Source organism: Haliaeetus albicilla, chromosome 4 (assembly GCF_947461875.1).
Source record: "Haliaeetus albicilla chromosome 4, bHalAlb1.1, whole genome shotgun sequence".
Classification (NCBI taxonomy): Eukaryota; Metazoa; Chordata; class Aves; order Accipitriformes; family Accipitridae; genus Haliaeetus; species Haliaeetus albicilla.
Window position 1 is genome coordinate 46847476 of NC_091486.1, and position 21233 is coordinate 46868708.

The 21233-nt window shown below is 53.9% G+C and overlaps 2 protein-coding genes across 2 annotated transcripts in view; both read left to right on the forward strand.

Annotated features, from left to right (window-relative positions):
- The window catches only part of IGSF21 (immunoglobin superfamily member 21), a 39789-nt gene extending 27678 nt beyond the window's left edge, over positions 1-12111 (forward strand). Inside the window, exons 3-10 of the mRNA XM_069782360.1 lie at positions 2111-2232; positions 6157-6275; positions 6675-6790; positions 7062-7509; positions 10872-10957; positions 11187-11379; positions 11474-11512; positions 11850-12111. Of these exons, the coding sequence (XP_069638461.1) occupies positions 2111-2232; positions 6157-6275; positions 6675-6790; positions 7062-7509; positions 10872-10957; positions 11187-11379; positions 11474-11512; positions 11850-11923 (1197 nt within the window). The 3' untranslated portion in view covers positions 11924-12111. The remainder of the gene's footprint in view (positions 1-2110; positions 2233-6156; positions 6276-6674; positions 6791-7061; positions 7510-10871; positions 10958-11186; positions 11380-11473; positions 11513-11849) is intronic.
- Positions 12112-16693: 4582 nt separating this feature from the next.
- On the forward strand, positions 16694-20528 carry KLHDC7A (kelch domain containing 7A). Its single transcript, XM_069782361.1, has one exon. It carries the CDS (start codon positions 17375-17377, stop codon positions 19793-19795), a length of 2421 nt encoding a protein of 806 aa, XP_069638462.1. The 5' UTR covers positions 16694-17374; the 3' UTR covers positions 19796-20528.
- The last annotated feature ends 705 nt before the right edge of the window (positions 20529-21233 follow it).

Sequence of the window (21233 nt, forward strand, 5' to 3'; positions counted from 1 at the left end):
CCAAAGCACGCTAAGCATCGCAGTTACCCCTCGCAGCCCCTTTAGGGTATTTTCCCTCTTGCTGTAGCAAGTGCTTGTTGCGTTTCCTTGGAGGAACTGGTGTAAATTCAGCCCCAGGAGGAGGGTGCTTGAAGGAGTCTGGACCATGATGCCCCATGTCCCAAGGTGCTACGGAGACCTCCTGTCCCTTTACAACCCACTTTGTCCTCCAAAAGCCCTCCCCTCCCCTCCCCTCCCCTCGGTCCCCCATCCATCACTCCCCGATGCTTATCTAACTTGCTGAGCACCCCGGCGAGAGGCTCCAGCAATATTAATGGTGCCAGCGTATTTTGGGGACAGCGAACCGCCGGGTCGCCGGTGAGGTGAGAGCGACAGGGGGAGAAGCAGGAGGGCGGCTGCCTCTGCGACAGCAGGAAGGAGCAGGAGGTTAATGTCTCCCCACGCAGTGGCAATCACCGGGTTTTTGTCGGGAATAAGATTTTTACTGGGGTTTATAAATAATGCAGCAGACAGCCTCGGGTGGCCTGAACTCGGCTCTGGTGCCTTAAACATGCCTTTTCCTCTCCTCCCATCCCTTTTTCCTCCCACTCCTTGGTGTGGGCACATAATTTGGGGCAATCACTGTTGGATGCTGCCAAATTATCATCCTTTTTTTCCCCAACAAGAAACGTTGGGCTTGGCCTCTCCTGCACCCCCGTGGGTTCACCAGCAACTTTAGATGTAGCTCCTCTCCAAAAAAATTGACCCCAGGGCACAGATAAAAGGCTGAAAGTAGGTCTAATCCCTGGAGAGAGACTATTTTCTATGCGCCTTTTCATAGGAGCCTATTAACTGCCTGTAATCCCCTGAGGATGCGACCGGGTTGTGGCATCTTCCCTTGCCGTGCATCCTCAGGGGAATGTGACGGGTCCGGGGTGAGGGGGGGGTGAGCGGCAGCGCGAGAGATGCTTTGAGTTGTGATTTTCCCATTCCCATCCTCAGATCTAATTTGGTGCTTTCCTGCTTTGCCCGCATCCATCCAGATGTGCTGGGGAACTCCTGTGGCTGCATCCATGGGTACCACCTCCACCACTCCCCATCCCTTTCCCCTGAGCATCCCTCCTTGCAGCAACCGCTCTGTTGCATCCCCCAAAATAATCCCAAGAAAACCCTTGGAGATGATACATGAAGAGCTTCTCGATTCGGGAGCAGCTGCAAGGTTTCTTCCCAAACCCACCCCAGGGCGTAAATAAAAGTCGGGAAAAATCGAACGCGTCCTTGAAAACTTCCCCTCGTTCCCAAGGCCGGAGATTTACAACTCCAATAATTCTTCTTGCAGTTCTTTATCCCGCGTCTGTGCCAGCATGTATTTTCTTTGCAATAAAAGCCTCAGCCTTGGCAAATAAATTTGAAGAGTTGGTTTTAGTGACAGCTTTTTTTTTTTCTTCTTTTCCCTTTCCTTTTTGCCATTAAAAAAAAGGAGGAAAAGAGAAAATTTGGAGTGAAAGTTGAGTTTCGCCCAAGCGGGGAGAGAAGTGCTGGGTGAGAAGAGTGGGGCGTCCTCCCTAGAGATGCTGGTTTGGGGGGGGGGGGTTAATCCCCAAAATCCCCTTCTCCTGTGCCTGGCCTTTTAAAAAAAAGACTATTCTAACCCTTTGATGGATCAATCTGAGCTGTTCTAACCCCAAAATGCCCATCACCCCTCTGCATTACTTTCCTCTGCCTTTTCCTCCTTAATTTTGTACTAAACTTTGCTCCTCTCAAGAGGCGGAGATAAATCTGAAGGCACGGGGGGACACAGGGAAGAAACAAGTCCTCCCCAATCCTAAGAAGAGCCTTCTTCCACTTAAAAATTACAACCCCAGCGAGCGGCTGGACATAGGAATTGGTGATACAAAAACTGGGCAGAAACACACGGGCTTTTATCTTAATCTCAGCAGGGTCATAATAAATAAATAATAGTTTTAAATCTTAATTAAAATATTGCAAATAAAAAGATTGCAAATTAAAAGATAGCAAATAGAAATATTAAAAATAAAAATACTTTTAAAATTAAAAAGCAGGTACAAAGCTGCTTGTGCATTTGCAAAAGTGACCATGGTCATCTCATATATGGGGGTTTTTTTTGCAGGTCACTGATGGTGGCACCATCAAGCAGAAGATCTTCACCTTCGATGCCATGTTCTCCACCAATTTCTCGCACATGGAAAATTATCGGAAGAGGGAGGATCTGGTCTACCAGTCCACTGTGCGGTAAGTCACCCCGATATTGCCTCCTTTGGCATGCCAGTTGCTTTTTAATGCCTTTTTTTAGGAAATTTTCCCCCATTTGGGGGCAGTTGAGGGTATTATGGCGATACTCGGCGTGTCCTCTTTGGCTGTCGGTGGGGATTCATTGCATTGCAGAGAAATTATTGTCCCTTAATGCGCCAACACCAAATATCTGAGGTCTGTCCCTAAGGTCCTGTTTGTCCCTAGGGAAAAGGTGACATCAGTGGAGATTTCTGGGGTGAAAATGGGCAAAGAAAAACAAGGCATGGGAAAAAAAAAATTAAAAAATATATATATAAAAAAACCAGGCGGTGTGGAAGCTTGTCTTTGCTTTTCTTCCAAGTGCGAAATCACTTGCAGGAGTGTCAGCTTTATTACTAATTACACACTTGCTTTATTGCTGGTGTTATAAAAACAAAACTGGAGCCTGAAAAAAATGTCAGGGGGAGGCTTAATTCAAGGCAAAGAGGCTGGTGTGAAGTATTTATTTTTCAAGATTTTTTTTCTTTGTTTTCTTTTCAAATTAGAATTTGCCAATCGGGTTTCAAAGCTCGTTTTTCCCAGTGTGGGGTAATAAAAATTCTGTGTATGGTGAGGAAAATACAGTCGTTTCCTCAAGGTGATATGATGCTTTGCACCTGCAAATATCCGTGTACAGGTTGGAAAGGGCTTGACATCCCATCGGATAAGCATGTGTACAAGGGTGACATTCTTTCTAATTCTTTGGAATTTGAATTTTTGGGGGGTTTTTTTGCTGTTTTTTTCTGCTACAGTCAGAGCTATTTTTTTTTATAAGCAAGAGCAATTATGTTAGATGGCTGCATGGGATTAAATGTGGATATAGAGTGGAGAAGAAGTAGGAAAACAGGGCTGGAGGGATGATCAGAGGTTGCTCAAGGGTTGCTCAGAGGATGCTCAAGGGTTGCTCAGGAGAATGCACAGAGCTTGCTCCTCCAGGGAGGCTCTAGAGATGTTTGGGATGCTCGGAGGCTGCGTGGTGGAATGCTCCGAGGATGCTCAGTAGGGTCAGCAGTTGCTTGGGATGCTCAGGGGTTGCTCAGGATGCTCAAGAGTTGCTCAGGAGGGTGCACAGGGCTTGCTCAGGGGAGGCTCAGGAGATGCTCAGAGGTTGCTCAAGGGGTTGCTCAGGGGATGTTCAGAAGATGCTCAGAGGATGCTCAGATGATGCTCAGGAAGGTCAGGAGATGCTGGGGATGCTCAAGGGGATGCTCAGGCGATGATCAGAGGTTGCTCAGAGGGATGTTCAGGGAATGCTCAGAGGATGCTCAGGCGATGATCAGAGGTTGCTCAGAGGATGCTCAGGAGGGTCAGGGGATGCTCAGGAGGATGCTCAGAGGTTGCTCAGGTGGTGATCAGAAGTTGCTCAGGAGGATGTTCAGAGGATGCTCAGAGGATGCTTAGGAGGGTCAGGGGATGCTTGGAGGCTGGTCAGGCGATGATCAGAGGTTGCTCAGGGGGATGTTCAGGAGATGCTCAGGGGCTGCTCTGCTTCTCAAGTTTTGCTTCCCCACGTAGCACGGGCTCTGCTCAGCCACTCGCTCGGTTGTTGTACAAATTTCTGACACGACTAATTATTGTTTGGAGGACGTTTTGGCAACCTCACAAAAGGATTACACGTTCCCTAACTCAACAGCCTTGCTTTCCTGCCATAAACCCAGCGGTTTCACTCGGCACTGAATTTGGCTGTTGCTCACCTCTAGCAGGGAGCACCGGGAAAGTCGGGGAATTAAACCAGAACAAAACATCCCCCTGTGCACGGAGCGAGACATCCCGACCACAAGCATCCCTTGAGCAAGGGACAAGGACATTGCACCGTCCCGGCGAGGCAAAGCAGCTGCTTTTTTTGGCTCAAAACCCTCCGTTTTTCTCCCTTTCACCACATATTGTAGAACTAATAGAATTTGCAAGCAGAAAATTTCACCGCCCTAGGACCAAGCACTTAAAAGCATTGGTAATCGTCGGCACGGCGCCGGCAAATCGTCCGTGGAGCTGGGGATGTTCGCGGTAAAAGTCTTTTCACGCAGCTGTTTTCAGAGGAAAACAGCAACATGCCTGCGGAGAAAGGAGGTATTTCTCGGAGGGTATGAAAAGAGCTTGGTTTTGGAATTGTTGGATTGATGCCTTTTTTTGGTGGGGGGGTCCTGCCTTATTTGGGGCTCTGGTGAAGAAGAGGAGCAACATTGGGAAGGGTTTGGGGATGGGTCCGTCGCTTCCCAGCCGTTTCCACTCAGGTTTTCTCTCCCTTTCATTTTACCCTTCTGTATTTTCATCTTTTTTCTTTTTTTTTTTTTTTTTTAAATCTTTGTAATGGCACGGTCACGTCGGTGCCGTCCCACGGAGCGTTATCCCAGGCGGCACGGCTCTTATCTGCACGGCGCAGAGGGCTGCCGGGGCTGCTTCTTTTCATACCGGCTTTGAACGCCGCCTGCTCAGATGTGAAGAGCAAAGCCGGGAGATATCCAACCCTGGATTTTTTTCCCATCCTCTGATTAAAAACCCACCCTCGTTGAATAAGGCACTGCTTTATGAATATCTATATAATTTTTTTCCTTATTTCCAGCATGCTTAGAGGACGCAAAGGACATGATGGGCAGCATTTTGGCTTTGCGGGGCTGGGGGGTCCCCTCTTTCTGGTCCCTACTGCTCACAGAAACATCAAACCGACCCAGTTAGGACCATTTTATGCCCAAATCCGCATGCAAACCCACAGGGCTTGTCCTTCGCAACGAGGGGCAGCCGCCAAGATGGAGAGGGTCCCCAGCTTGGTGGGGACCGAAACTGTTCCTGCGTGCTGCTAACAAAGGGTATGGATGATTTCCCACCCTGTGCGTGGGTAGTTAGAGGCTGGAACAGATGGTGGAGGCTTAGTTGAAAGCGTTGTAGCCAATAAAAAGGAGCTGCCAAGTGACTGTTCGCTTCGACGTGGGCTTGTTTGTGCTGGCGGGGGGCTCACACAGCGAGGAGGAGGCGTGGGAAGGCAGCCAGGGGCTTTCCAAAAGGATCCGGCAAACCAGCACAGGATTTCCCCCCGACCCCAGCTGGGGAAGCCCTGCAAGGCGCACGCCTGGGTTTGTCCAGAAAAGTGGGGGGGTTTAAGCTGGGGGGGGGTGGCTTGCCGGGTGCTCCGTGCAGGAATTGCCCCCATCCTTATTGCCGTGGTGGGATGCTGCTGGCTGGTGAGGTGGGATGCTGCCGGACGGCGAGGTGGGATGCTGCCAATTGTCGAGGCAGGATGATGCTGCCAGCCGGTGAGGGATGATGCTGCTGGCCAGCAAGACGCAAAGCTGCCGGCCGGTGGGGTGGGATGCTGCCGGTCAGCAAAGTGGCTCCTTTGCAGCTGGCATGAGCATTTCCACCTCCAGTAGCACAGATCCTTTTGCACATCTCTTCCTCTCCTGGTTTTTTTATATCTATATAAAGAATCTAGATAATATATCAATTGAAACATGCTCTGGGTTTGCTTCGAGTTTGGGCTTTTGATGCTTTTTATCCGCCACGCTTTGCTACAGCTGTTGCATTGCCCAAGCAGCCTGTAACGTCCGGTGCCGAGCCTTTAACATCGGTGTTTCACAGGCATTTAATGTCCATGCTTCGCGGGTTTTTGCTCTCAGCGGTGCCTTTACCTCCCGTACGCTTCTCCTTTCGATAATGCAATTACTTACCCTCCTGAGGAGCTGTCAGTGCTGGTAAACTCCAGCTGCTAAACCGCATTACACAGCTCTCTCCTGCAGCCTTTGCAGTTATTAATAGTTTATTGATCCCCATCGCTGGCAAAAGCAACCCCATCCGATGCTGTGATATCCGAACGCCGACCGCTGCATCCCCTGGGAAAACGGGGTTGGGATGGAGGGAGAACAAGTAATGAGTCCTGTCTCTCCTCCCCAGCCTCCCAGAGGTTCGCATTTCGGACAACGGTCCCTATGAGTGTCACGTGGGGATTTACGACCGAGCCACGCGGGAGAAAGTGGTCCTGGCCTCTGGGAACATATTCCTTAACGTGATGGGTAAGTGTAGACCCCATCTGAGTGGGACCGGTGGGGAAAGGGCTGCGGGGTCTCAGGGTGGGGGGACAGCAGGGATTTGGCTTGTTTTCCCATCCCGAGGGATGGGAATGAGGATGGGGACAGGGACAGGGATGGGGATAGGGGTGGAGATGGAGATGAGTATGGGGATGGGGACAGGGATGGGGACGAGGATGGGGACAGGGGTGGAGGTGGATATGGGGTTGGGGATGAGGATGGGAATGAGAATGGAGATGGGGATGAGGATGGGGACAGGGACAGGGATGGGGACAGGGATGAGGACAGGGACGGGGATGAGGACAGAGACAGGGATGGAGACAAGGATGGAGATGGCTGGGTGTTGAGGACGCCATGCTAATGCCCGGCTCTGCTCCCCGGCAGCTCCTCCGACATCCATCTCGGTGCTCGCTGCTGACACGCCGGCACCCTTCAGCCGCTACCAGGCACAGAACTTCACCCTGGTGTGTGTGGTCTCCGGTGGCAAGCCCGCTCCACTGGTGAGCCCCCGGGGGCGTTTATCTTTCATATATACATATGAAGCCAACATAAATATATATATATATAAAAATATATAGCATATATGTGCTGCTTTTGGAAGCAGAATAAAGCAAATAGCTGCCTGCTACCCAAATCTTGCCCTGCAGCATCTTTCTGCGGGGACCTTAGGAAAGAGCTCCATCCATAGCTACCCAAGGGGATGGGATGCTGGGGATGTCCAGGGTGGTAGCTGTCCCCACTGGGCTCACTGTCCCTTTTGTCCCCATGCAGGTGTACTTCAAGCGGGACGGGGAGCCCATCGAGGCCACTCCGCTGCCGGAGCCGCCGGCCGGCACCGGGAGCTGGGCACCCCGTAACCTCCTTCACCGTGACCTGGATGACACCAAGGTGCCAAAATCACTGGCGGCCGAAGGGGAGGTGGGAGGTGGGCGACCCCTGGCCACGGCGGACCCCCCGCGGGGGCTGGCGGCCGAGCGGGGTCCCGTCACCGAAACCATCCCTGAAACGGTGGTGAGCCGGGAATTCCCACGATGGGTGCACGTGGCGGAGCCCATCTACTATTTCCGCCACACGCACGCGCCCGTCAGCGATGGGACGGTGGAGGCGCGGGCCACCCTCACCTGGACCCTGAACCCCCAAATTGACAACGAGGCGCTTTTCAGCTGCGAGGTGAAGCACCCGGCGCTCTCCATGCCCATGCAGTCCGAGGTGACGCTTGGTAAGCACAGCCACTGCGGCCGGGTTTGGGGGGGGCAGGGGGGAGCGGTTCTTGGCTTATTTTGCACTTTTTGCCTATATCTTGCAGATTATTTTTTCATTTTTGGGGGCAAGTATTTTTTGCTCTCTTTTTTGGCAAATTTTTTTTTGCATTTTTTGCAATTTTTTTGCTTTCTTTGCAATTTTTTTGCTAGTTTTTACTTTTTTTTGTACTTTTTTTTTTCACTTCTTGCACTTCTTTGCTTTTCTTTTGGGGGTTTTCAGGCACCCACAGGCTGAAGCAGGGTGCCACAGGGCCATCAGGCAAGAGAAGGGGTTTGCTGGGTGTTGGAGGGGAGAAAGAGCATAGAGGGGCTGTGTGGGGCAGGAGGGGGTGCAGGAGCAGGAGGGCAAGGGCAGTTTGGGGTGGGTGAGCTGGGGCTGGGTGCTAGGAATAGGGGTCCTTGTGGGGAGGGTGCCATGGAGGTCTATGGGTGCAGAGCACCTTGTGAATAGGGGAGGTAAGGAAAGAGGCTGTGGGGCTGCTGCCCCCCAAGTCCTCATAGCCTCAGGGTGCCCCGTAAAGGGGAGCGAGGTCTGGCCCTGCAGAGGGGCGTGCAGGCCCCCCCCCACCAGCCACAGGGGATGCTATAGGGTGGGTTTGCTGGGTTGACAGAGGGCTGGGGTTGGGAGGGGGCTGTAGGCTCAGGCAGTGGGGATTTGGGGTGATGTGTGGGGCTGGTAGAGGGGAATTGAGGTTCCTGGGATATCACAGCAAGGCAGCAATGTCAGTGGCAGGGTAATGTGGGCACAGCCCTGGATTTTTTTTTGGTGGGGGGCTGTGCTGGCAGAAGTCCCCTCAGTGAGAAAGGGATGGGTGTTTGTCTATAGGGGGGGAGGCATAGGACCAGGGCAGGGGGGGACAATGAGGGGCTGGTTTGGGGGGAAGCCAGCACTGTGCTGGGTGTAGGGATGAGCAGGGAGGGAGGTGTTAGAGCTGGGGATGGGAGGTATGTTGGGGGACCTGGTGTTTGGTGGGTCTTTGCCTTGGTTGCCTGCAGGGCAGGTGGGAAGCCCCTTAGTGTTACCTCCTATGGGGTGTAACTCTGGGAGGGGATGGGACAGAGGAGCTCCTCTGGACTAGGGTCATGTTGGGGCAAGGGGGGGCAACAATTTCACCCCATAATGATGTAGCCTCCATCCATCTATACCCAGTTCCAGGAGATCTGAGGACATGCCATGGACCCCAACTCATCCCAATAGGGATTGCTGGCGAGGGGCCAGCCTGGCCCCTGCACAGGGGCAGACTGTGGGGCTGGCGAGGCCCCAGCTGTGACTGATAGGGTGGTGGGATTGAAGTCAGGGCCTCTGGGCTGACTCCCAGCATACCCAGGACCCTCGAAGAGCAGAAGCTCCCCAGGTGACCATGGGAGCCAGTGAACAGGTTAGATAGTGAGGGGGGCCCTCACTTTTGCCCTACACAATCTCCCACCCTGACTGGGCAACTTACCCCCAGGTAAGGCTGGGTCTCCCCTACCTTCTCCTGGTTCCCCATCAGAAGAGGCTGAGCTCTCCACTGGGGCTGCTCCAGCTTCAGGGCATCCTCCTGGGCAGGCTGCTCTAGCCTTCCTCCCCTTGAGCTGGGTGGAGAAGACTGGGCTTTGCTCCTGGCCAAGTAGGGCACTTGGCTCGCTGCGTCAGCAATGATGCACCATCTCCTGGAGAGCTTTGCCTCGTTGGCTTTCGACCCGTCTTTGGCGCAGGATTTGGTGTGCACCAGCCTCTCAATGCTAGTGCTCCGTCTCTTCAGCTCATCAACCACCTCAGTTAGTGGGAGGTTGGCAGCAATGTGGAGGTCAACGGGAGGTTGGCAGTCAACAAGGAGGGCAGCAGCTCTTTTGCTAATAGAAGGCCCTCCATTATCCGTTCCTCCCTACCAAGCATTAAAGCTCTCTCCCAGCATACAACTGGCCAAAAAATAACCTAAAAGTCTTGCATTTTCACACCTTCTGTTGCTCATCAGGCTTAGGTGTCTACCCTCTGGGACTCCTAATGAGGCCAAGACCTTGATGGCCCCCAGTAGCTCCAATACCTGTAATGGCAAAGCTCACTCTGCACTGCCCTCACAAATCCACAGCCCTCCTCATCCGCTAAGATGCCTCCAGCCTATGCACCTCACTGGGCATCCCACCACCACCATCCACACCCAGCTTTTTGGCACCATCACAGCACATGTCCCATTAACCCCCTCCATATATCTATATAATATATATACACTCTCAATAAAAGCCATACTGAAAACAAGACAAACCACTTGCTTCAGTACCAGAAAATATTTAGGTACAGACCGTAGCATGGTGTAATCACCTGCAGCCCATCACTCCTGCTCCAGCACTCAAGGGCCAGATCCTGCATGGATATAGCAGTCGAGGTGCACAACCGTGGTCTCTGGTGCGTGTCCATGCAGAGCATCCTGGGGCATGGATGCCCTTTCCAAGGGCTAGGGTCCATCACCGCAGACCAATGTGCTTTCTGGTGGCTGTGTGTCCCTTTGTGTCATGCAGGGGTGCTGTCCAGGCTCAGCCTGTCCCATCCATGGTGGCACTTGAATATACAAAAGATGACACACCCACTTTTGGCAAAGCACAATCTCCCTCCTGCACATTTTCCCCTCTGAGTCTGCAAAAGGCTCCTTCCATGCAAAGACCAGGCAGCTCCTGGGGCTGTTCCATTCCACCCATGGCCCAGGAGGGACATCCACACAACCCCAACCCAGCTGGGAGCAAAGGACAGACCCAGCATGGTGTCACCCCACCATGGTTGGTTGCATTGCTGCTTCTCCCCGCAATGCACCAGGCAAGGGCACCCCAAGTCTGGCATGAGAAAAGGGGTCCCCTACTCTTTACAGGGCTCTGCTTGGCATTTTGTGCCAGCAAGGCTTTGTGGCTGTCTCCCATGCTAACAGCACTTGCGCGTGACTCACCGAGGCCACCTTGTCCTGGGTGTGCTTTTCTGAGGTGCCCATCTCCATGGCTTCAGACCGACCTGATCCCTCTTGATCCCTGTTTCTGAGCAGAGAGAGGCTTGATTAGGACATATGTCCTTCACCACCAGTGCATTCCATTACAGTCATCTATCAATCTCACAGTCTTCCCGTTCATCCGCCTGCAGGGTCCTTGCCTACCTGTCTATATCAGTCATTTGGACATCCATCAGCCTGTCCATCAATCATGGAGCCATCAGCCCCCGCCGGGCTGGCACACGCCATGCCACCCCCTCGCCACGATCGTTCATCAAATCATCATTAACCCCAGCCAAGGGCACCCACTGGCACTGGGAACCCCTCGCTCGACTGACATCCCTTCTCATTCCCTTCCCTTGCAGTTGCTCCCAAGGGCCCGAAGATCACGATGACCCCGACGAGAGCCCGCGTCGGAGACACTGTGCGGATCTTGGTGCAGGGCTTCCAGGTCAGCATCCCCACCCACCCCCATCGCCACGGGGCGATGCCGTGCCAACAGACAGCCTTGCATCTCTGCCAGCACTTTATGGGGTTGGCTTGGTGGCCTTGGGTTGCATCACGGTCCCTACATTGGTGCACCCCTGGACATTTTGGCTGTACCATGTCCTTGCTCCAGGTGCAAGACAGGGTTTGCTCACTCCCTATGCCCATCTCACAGCCCCCCAATCTCCCTGCAGAATGAAGTCTTCCCCGAGCCCCTCTTCACCTGGACACGGGTGGGGAGCCGGCTCCTCGATGGCAGCGCCGAGCACGACGGGAAGGAGCTGGTGCTGGAGCGGGTGCCGGCTGAGCTCAACGGCTCCATGTACCGCTGCACCGCCCAGAACCCCCTGGGCTCCACCGACACTCACACCCGGCTCATCGTTTTCGGTACGACGGCACCGTGGGGGTCACCCCTCCCTCCACAAATCCTTACTGATCTCTCCCCCCAATAAAACCATCTCTGCTATTTCTTTCCCATTAGAAAACCCCAATATTCCCAGAGGAACAGAGGACTCCAACGGTGAGTGGTGGTGGCACCAGTATTTCAACCCAAAACCCCCCAGGGAGGGAAGGACCGTGCAGAGAACATCTCTCCTTGCATTGCCCCAAGCCCTTAAGCATCAATCCTTGCATCGCCCCAAGCCCTTGCCCTTGGCAGCAGGGATGTCCTTGCACCAAAAGGGACCCTGCGGATGCTCCCCACAGCATCCCTGACCTGCTGCCCACCCCGCACAACCTCCGAAGCAAGTTCAGGAAGGGGATCCCCCCCCAAAAAGGTGGTGACCCCGTCCTGCTTTGAACCCAAGCGGCAAGACATGGTTCCCTGAACTCCCCATCCCTTTTCTCCTTCTGCCTAGGTTCACTCACCGGCCACCGCAGCTTCAGACTAGTTTTGGCGCTCACCCTAACAGTGATCCTGGAGCTAACGTGAAGCTTCGCCTGCCTCTTCCTCCTCCTCCTCTTCCTCCATATGGCTCCACCCGGCATTTATACCTCTGTCAATCGGTTCTCTCGCTCTCTTTCTTTTTTTTTTTTCTATACTATTTACAGTCTCGGTCTCTTTCTGTCTGTGTCTTGGCTTCCTCAGACAATTTAATTAAAAGGAAAAAGAAAAATCTCCCCCGGTAGAAGGCTGTGCTTAATGTTTTGCCTGTGCTGGGGTACTCAGCACTGTTTTGGGGTACCCAGAGGCTTTGCAAGATCTTGGAGGGGGGAGTCGTCTATGATGCAAGCACCAGATTTCCCCTGGAAAAATCCATTTACATCATTCCCACTGCACCAAGCTGCTCCAGGTCTCAGCTCCCTGGGGTAAGGACCACACGTGTCCCCAGCATGAAGGATGTCGGGGACAAGCCCTACTCAGATTGCATGCACACGGACAGCGGCACTGCAAGCCCGAAAGCTGCGGATCACCGACCTTATCCGGACCTCAGCTGGGGCAAATCGACTTTGCTAGAAGACAGGCACCCTGCATAATACTTGTCCTGGGCTGGACGGTCAATCTTTAGTGACAGGCAGCTCCCAACCCAAAATGTCAGCGCTCACACATGAGTGGGCAGCACACATCCCATTGGGCAGCGCCGGCATGGAGGCACCAGCCGAGTTTAAAGCGCTGCACCCACGTTTGGGCTGTGCCACCCTCCCCATCCCTCTGGGCTAACTGTCACCATGGAAACAGATAACGGTCCAGCATAGCCAGATCCTGGCCATTCCTATGGTACCCTATGCCGTCGGGCACATCCCGGTACGGCATTGATCCTGCTGCAGGACGGCTCTTTGCAAAAAAACCAGGTGGTTTTTGCCCCAATCCTGCCCAGTGCTGGAGGATGCCGGAGGTTTGCTTGGCTGCTTTGCATCCCTGTGGTGCCCCGAGAGCATCCAGCCCCGGGCCAGGATCCCTGGGGAGCGGATGCAGGGGGGAGAGGAGCCCAAGGACGGGGCAGTCCCCTGTCTTTTCCTCCGGGAACTCTTAATCCTAGAGGATTAGCCAGCAGCCGTGTGGCGCTTCATCTTTCCAAAGCCCCGTAAGAGTGCTAAGCATTATTATTACTATTATGATTAATTATTATTAAGCAGATTCAGTCCCTGCCATGCTCTGTTGCCAACCTTGCTGCAAGCAATTTCCCAGCCTCAAAGGAGACGAACAAACACGCAGCAGCTCAGGAGTTTCTTCCTATATGTAAAAGCACATGGTTTTATAATTTGGGCTGGAAGAAACAGGGGACAGATTGGGGCTGGCTGGGATGTAAGAGGATCATCGGCTCCACTTTCATCCCAAAGCAACAGTATCCGAGTATCCGGATCCCTTCAGACCAGCTACCCAAACCCCTGCTCCCTCCCTGACCTCTTTCACTGCTCCAGCCCATTGCACCTCCCTGGGTGAGAAGGGAACCTTCATTTTTTAGAGTAACCTTTGTTTTTTAGGGAAATCTGCATGACTCAGTTTACCCCCATGCTACCGAGCAGGCAGGAGAGCCCCCCACCACGGTGTGGATGCTTCTCAGCCTCCTCGCTGGATTGGAGATGCTCCAGGGGCCTCATCCCAACGTGATTAAACAACTATTAGGCGCTTCAAAAAAATGAGGATTTACAGATGCCCAAACCTCCATTTAAATGCAAATGTGGCAGTTTTAGCCTGGAACCGTGGAAACGAGGAGCATTACAGCAGCAGTGCCACCATCACCTGGCTCTGCTTGGTGCCATCTTGGGAGCAACGTGACCTCTCCATCCAATGGCTGGGAGAGGACCGGTGGGTCCTGTATCCCAAATCCACCCCAGCATGTGTATTCAGGATGCTTAGCTCTTTCCCTGGGGATGCTGGCATGGTGATGGATCAGGCGATAGGCTGGGACCTTCTCGCCACTAGCACAACCAAAGCGATGAGTGAGGGGACACGGGGGTCTCTCCTCATTTTGGGCAGAGATCCTGCAAGCTTTCCCAAAGTCCCTGCAAGCCCTGGGACACAAACAGATGCCATCCCACCAAAGCAGTGGTCCAAAGAAAACCATCCCTGCTGTGCTGGACCTTGCCTTTACCTCCTGCCCCCTTTCATCCTTCACCCACCACCTACCAGCCCTGTTTCCCCATCCCCATCCCCCTTCTTACAGGTAATTACAAAAGACATCAATTAAATCCCCGGGTCCCCCCTACCACACACCCTGTTGTTTGAGGACCTGGCAGTGAATAATGCAGGAGGCTGGAGGGGGAAGAGCTGCTCAGGTTGTTTCATTATTGATGAGAGATGACAGATCCACGGCTGACAACCTGCCTAAGAGATATGATTAGGTTGTAAAAAATTAATCGTGCTTCTTAGGGATGACGCCAGCTGAAAACCCCAAGGAACGGCGTTATCGATGTTCCCTAATTTCAGGGGACTTTGAAAAGGTTTTAGCAAAATTTGGAAGAGGCAATTACATTCAATTAGAGTCACAAGTGCCGAGACGTCACTGCTGCTCGGAGCTGCCACGGCCGTATCCCCTGCTCCCCTACACTGCCCCTCGTATTCCTTACCGTAAGGCAGAGATAAATATATACATTTATACGTCAGACCTGCATTTTTGCCACAGGGATCCTCCTTCCCGACAACATCCCCCGCAGTTCAAGCTCGGCAGTCAGGCTCTGGTCCCTCCATCCTACCATTTGTGAAGGCAACAGCAAGCAGAGCATGCTGCCTGCCAAAAACGCCCTTGCCTCCCCCCACGCTCCGTGTTTCGCCCTCCCAAGGTCCGTAAAAACCCATTGATGTCAAGGAGAACTGCGCTCATCCTGGCATGCACCCGGAGTCTGGGTTTCGGCAGCCCAGCTCTGCATCTCTCAAGGATGTGGCGCATCCAAGCCCCCAGCCCTTTGGGATATTAGGGTGGGGGACACAAAACCAGGGATGCTGCGGCTCGACAGGGCTGGGAATGCCAGCAGGAGCGATGGTGGACTTTGCTCAGTGCTTGCCCTTCCTCCCCCACCTCATTACTGGGCACAGTTACTGCCGTGGCTGGGTTCACAGGGCCACCAAGCACATACATAATTCATACTTCCCAGCTCACAAACGCAAGGATCTTTGCAGATCTACTTGCAGATTAAAAACTGTGGCAGGGAGAAATGAAGACACCTGGGGGTCACAGCCGTGCATGGGTGGCCAGACCCTTTGCCAATTAGCTGAGCCCCGAAACACGTGCCCAGCCTTGATGCGCATCCCTGTGTACCCCAGCTCCAGCCTTGGCTTCAGGACCCTCTGAGTTTGCAGGCGGGAGGGATACCCCTTTCCCCGAGGTTTTAGCCAGACCAAGCCCCCCAGTAATAGATTTGGGTCCCCATGCCAAATAGGATGGACGGGAGTGGCGGAGTGGGTTTTGGCCAGTGCTGCTTTGGCCCCTGGCACAAGCTCAAGATGCATCCGAGGGATGCATCACACCAGTGTTTGCCCTGCTCCAAAGTCCACCTCTTAATCTAAATATCCTCACTCCCCCAACCTCTTTGTTGCTGCATTTCCCCACACTGCACCCATACAAGGTGACAACTTGCTGAACATCCCCCTAAAAAACGCTGGTGGGCTCTCCCTGTTCACAGCAGGGTTGTGCGCAGGGGTCCCCAACAGCCAAGCCAGCATGGGGACCAGCATTTTTTTATATAAATATATATATATATATATATATAAAAAAATATTACGCTATTTAGCACATTGTCCTCCACCTAACGAGCGTCCCTGGCAAGTCTAGCGACAGATATACAACCACCCCCCTCCCCTTCGGCACCACCACCGTCCCCATGCGAAGCCATCAGGTGAAATTCAGTGCCTCGGCATTGGCAGGGGGACATCTCGGAACTTGCAGTTGATGAGGTACGTGCCCCAAGGAGGTTCAGATGCTCCTCCCCGTCACAAAAGGCAATGCCTGAGCTCACACAAAGGCTGGTGAAGATCAGCCGCTGCACAGGAGGTGGTTTGGGAGGCTGTGGACACCGGGTTTGAGCTCACAAGCACCCACCACCCATTAAAGGTCCACAGCAAGACCTCCTCCTACCACACGTACCCATGACCCATGCAGTTGGGACCCATCACACCCACACCTCATACAAGGAGTTCTTTTAGCATCACTTGGGTTCATTTCTCTGGCAAATCCCACCAGATCAGGACCAAGCTAGCGGGGGGCAAGTCCCTGCATACAAACAGGAGCAGCCACCACCCCCACCCACGTTTAGGCTGTTTCTTTGCCGCCTCGTAGGACCTCATTTCTTTATGCATCTCTCAGCATGCAAGACGTTCCCCTCGGGGAAAAGGAAATTAATTTTATCCCTTTGAATTCAGCTCGCTTAGCGGCGGTTGTGGAGGGATGCCATTCCCCAGGCCCCCTCCTTTCCCCCCGTCCCCGCGGTCCAGGCGTGGGGACCTGGCTGCCTTGGGGACAACAGGGACAACAATTCCCCTAAAGCTTTGAAATTCAGATCAGAACCAGACACATCGCCGTCATCTTTCCAGAGGGAGAAAGACGCAAGCGTGACACTGTCTGGCATCCTGCGTGCCTCGGTTTCCCCACAGTGACTCCAATTCCCACGGTCATCCCACACGCAGCAGTGCATCACTTCAAAACGACAACTCACATCTCTCCCATCCCTTCCCATCCCAAATATTTTCCTGGTCTGAATGCTTTTGTTTACTTTCCTTAGTTCACCCCTCTCCCCATGCACACAGATGCAGGTGTCTGAATGCAGCGGCCACCAGCTGCAGTTTTACTCCTGCCTTTATTTGCTCTTCGGTACTGGATTTTTCCCCCTCCTAATGCCCTCAGCTCCTTTTTCACCAGCTCTTTAATTCCCCTGCCACTTCCAAGCTGGCCTCAAAGAGACCCCAGAAGCTTTCGGACTATTTCCCGTCACCCTTCATTAGCTAGCGTGCCGCAAACGAAGGCTACCAAATTAGTCACCCGCCTCTGCCGCGGAGCAGCTGCTCGGTGTCAGACCAAAGGTCTGCCCGGCACCGGGCTGCTTCTCCCTCCCTTCCCTGTGCCTGCACCCAGGGATGAAGGACCTTTCCTGGACAAAAAAACCCTTATTTTGCCCTTCCGTTGCATGATCCCTTTTAAATATCAAAAGAAACAAGGAGGTAACACCAACGGGCTGCTTGGAGGAGATACTTTTCCTCCCTTTGTGCTTCCTTTTGCCTTTTTCTGAGCCTCTCTGTTTACCAAGCTAATAAAGCCGGCTCTGTGCTGCCAGCTCTGGGCTGCACCTTTTCCCTGAAGCCCAGCCCATCCCAAACATGCAAAGCTTGTCCGGAAACCTTCTGCCAGCTTTGCCCGTTCAAAGTCACCTTGCCCCAAACCTTCAGCTCCACGCTCCGGGCTCACTCGGCAATCATTAATCGGCTTCTCCGCATTCCCGGCATGGAAAAATGCCCCAGCGAGTAACCCTGCCCTGGCAGTCCGACATGCAGCTGGCCGGCAAGCTGGTCCTCTCCGCCGCCGCTCTGCTCCTCCTGACTTTGGCATACAGGTTTTATAAGTCTCGCTCGCTTGCCGGGGGCAAAATCCCGCCGGCCGACACGGGAGGAGAGCAGAGGGAAAATGCTGCCCAGGATGGGGATGGCGACGGTGCGACAGGTCTGCGACAGAGGAGGGTGTTTGGTGGGGAGGTGAGGAGGGTTGGCGGGGATGGAGAAGCGAGCGGTCAAGCAAGCGGCCGTGGGACATGGCGCATGCCTCCCCAGGGGGATCGAAGTCTGCCAAGGGGTGAGGAGGAGGAGGAGGAAGGAGAGGAGATGGTTTCTAAACCGGGGCTGACTCACAGCAGAGCAGGGATGGCCGAGAGGGGAAGTGAGCTGGGAAGCAAGCTGGGAAGTGAGATGGGAAGTAAGTCAGGAAACGAGCCAGGAATTGAGCTGGAAAGTGATCCGGGAAGCAAGCCAGGAATCGAGCCGGGAAGCGAGCTGGCAAGCGAGCCAGGAAGCGAGCTGGGAAGTAATCTGGCAAGTGAGCCAGGAAGCAAGCCGAGCTCTTATGACCCTGGGGACGCAGCCGAAACACCGAGCAGCCACAGGGAGGAGGGCACGCTCGCACCAAGCACTGGGCTTTCCCCAGGGATCGCTAATGCCCAGATGGCAGGTGATGGATGTGCCCAAAGCATGGAGCAGGATTTGGCTGTTGGAAGTGTGAGCCGGGAGGCCAAGGGGTGCTGGGGGATGGTTCAGACCCTCAGCGTCACCTCGGACCTGGGTCTAAAAATGACAGCAAGCAGCGCAGGTTCAGACACCTCCTACTCTTTCTCCTCGGTCGCAAAGATCCAGGTGGAGGAGAACTACATCCCCGAGCAGCGGGCAAAGGACGGGGCCAGGCAGCCGGTCTCTGGCCTCAAAGGCAAAGTCTATGACTACTATGCCCAGTCCATCTCCCAGTCCATGTCGAAGAAGAGGTGCCTCCCCTACATCCCCCTGGGAACATCCCGGCACTGCAGCTTAGAGCAGGTCAAGGAAAAACTGCAGAGCTTTGCAACCCAGGAGCCAGACCCAGCCTCAGCAATACAGGATCCCACCACCTCCTCCATAGTTCCACCACCTACAGGGAGCTTGGAGATCTCCCCTGAGCCACCATCGCCTGGCCGCAAGGACAGCATCCTCCAGATTGCTGACAGCCCCCACCTCCAGCTGCCCATGGAGGGTTTTGGGGTCACGGTGCCAGCCGGCACACCACCTGCAAGTCCCCGACCAGGGCTGGTGGCCAGTGCTGGCCTGTTCCAAATGCCACCACCCACCCACCTGGACATGGGGAACTGCTATGAGGTCCTCTGCACAGCCAAGGCGCAGAAGCTCAGCCACCTCCAGGAAGCCGCCTACAAGGTGATGAGTGACAACTACCTGCAAGTACTGAGGACACACTCCATCTACGGCCGTCTCAACGCCGGTGAGCGGGAGCTCATCCTGCGGCAGAGGATGAAGGGGAAGATGTACATGGCTGTGGCAGACATCAACGTGCAGGAGCCCGGCCTCCAGACCAGCCGCCTGTGCTACTACGATGACGGAGGGGACCGCTGGCATCACCTCTGCCACGTGCCACCGGAGGTGGTCTCCCGGGGGTGCGCCATGTGCAGCATGTTCAACTACCTCTTCGTGGTGGCCGGCTGTGAGGGCACAGGCCAGATGCAGAGACCCTCCAACCGTGTCTTCTGCTACGATCCCCTGACCAGCATCTGGAGGGAGATCTGCCCCCTGAACCAAGCACGGCCACACTGCAAGCTTGTGGCCTTGGATGGCCACCTTTACGCCATTGGTGGCGAGTGCCTCTACACGGTGGAGCGCTACAACCCCCGGCAGGACCGTTGGACCTTCACCGCACCCCTGCCCCATGACACCTTTGCCGTGGCCCACACGGCCACGGTGTGTGATGGGGAGATCTATGTGACGGGGGGCACCTTGCGCTACATGCTGCTGCGTTACACTGCCCGCTCGGACAGCTGGAGGGTCACCCTGGCCGGCGGTGGCAAGGACAGGACAGCCGAGATGGTGAGCGCTAATGGCTTCATCTACCGCTTTGACCTCCATCGTAGCATGGGCATCAGCGTCTACCGCTGCAGCGCCAAGGCCAAGCTATGGTATGAGTGTGCCACCTACGCCTTGCCCAACCCATCCGGCTTCCAGTGCGCCGTGATGGGCAGCCTGGTCCACTGTGTTGGCCGGCGCTTCCACATACGCTTCTTGGCCGACCACATCTCACCACGCTTTGGGACGAAGGAGCTTCAGCCCTTCCCATCACCCCGTGGCAGCATCCTCCCAGTAGTCCTGGTGCTGCCAGAGGGAGGGACGGTGCAAACACAGGTTTGAGGGATCCGTGCTGGGGTCTTACGCAACAGTGGTGGTGGCTCAGATGTGACACGATGGTGAAAGCTGGTAGAAGAAGCCACCAGCACTCATTGAACCACATAGCATGGGACCAACACTACCAGGGCAACGTGACCCACACCTACCATCAAGCAGGCATCCTCCCAGTCCCTGTAAGGAAGGAAGGAGACAAACTGTCCTTGAATACTACCAGTAAACCCAGCCTTGAGGACACAAGGAAGAGCAAAGCAGGAGTTGGGTGGACTCGTTTGCTTAGAGGTATTTAAACATAGGCGTGCTTGCTTGGATGCAAATAAACCACGGCTCGCTACAGGCTCCCAGCTGTGCACTACCCGATAAGTAGCTGCTTTACACACCGGGTGTTTAATATTGACCTGGACATGCAACACATGGGGGATTTTAGGGTGGAGGAACACAGCAGGGAGGTTTCTACCTACCTTCTACCTAAGGAGGTATCACCCAAAGGTCAGCCCCATCAGCATCAAGCCAACATTGAGCCTTCAGGCTTGACCGCACACATCGCCCCAGGGTTGGAGGGTGGGGGCCAGAGGGCATTGCTCCTACCAGTGCCTTGTTATCTGTTACATTCTCCTCAGCACAGAATTTTATATCTATACATATATAATTTATATGCACACGATGTAAATAGGCACTATAGATTTATAGACAGCTGGTCTTAAATGGAATTAAAGTGAACATTTGGTAAAATTAACCACAGGCTACTGTTGCGCATCATTTCAAGCCGTAGCCAAGCCTAATGGGAACAAAGAGGCCGATGCATGTTTTACATCACTAATTACTACACAAACAATGTCTCTGAGGAGGCAACCAAAAACAAACCAGGGCCTTGGATGTGAGCAGCCAGGCTTTCATCCCCTTTCCGCAGGTTTCACCGACCTCACTCTGCTGTCTCCGTGTCCTGCCAAAAGCCTACTTTGGGTAATTGTATTTTCTTCCCCTCAAACGGCTTGTCATCCATCATCTGTCAGCCCCAGACGGACAAAACTAGCTTCCAGACGGACAAACCCCTCCCGTACCTGCCTCCTCGGTGGCAGCAGGTCCTGAGCATGAAGTCACAGATGCGCTTGAAGTGTTTGGAGATAAGAGATGATGCTGGAACAGCCCACCGTATCACCATTTACGCCTTGCTGCTCATGGTGGTTTAGGAGAGCTCAGGTTAATGTTCTCTTAAAGTGCTCCCAAAAGTATTTATTAATTCTCTCGGTCACTGCCTAGAGGCCTCATGTTTCTGCCTTCAAAGGCTTCCTACGAAGGTCAGTGGCATCCACCCATGTTAGGAGACCTTGGGAAGCTGCATTAATTAACCCTACCTCTGAGGTTTGCTCGTTAGCCATAGCACGTTGCTTCTGCTGATGGAGGATGGGTGATGCACCCTCTCCCTGTGCTAAAATCTGCCATG

Excerpts from the sequence above, each read along its gene's own strand:
- KLHDC7A (XM_069782361.1), top strand. The coding sequence starts at position 17,375 with ATGCCCCAGCGAGTAACCCTGCCCTGGCAGTCCGACATGCAGCTGGCC.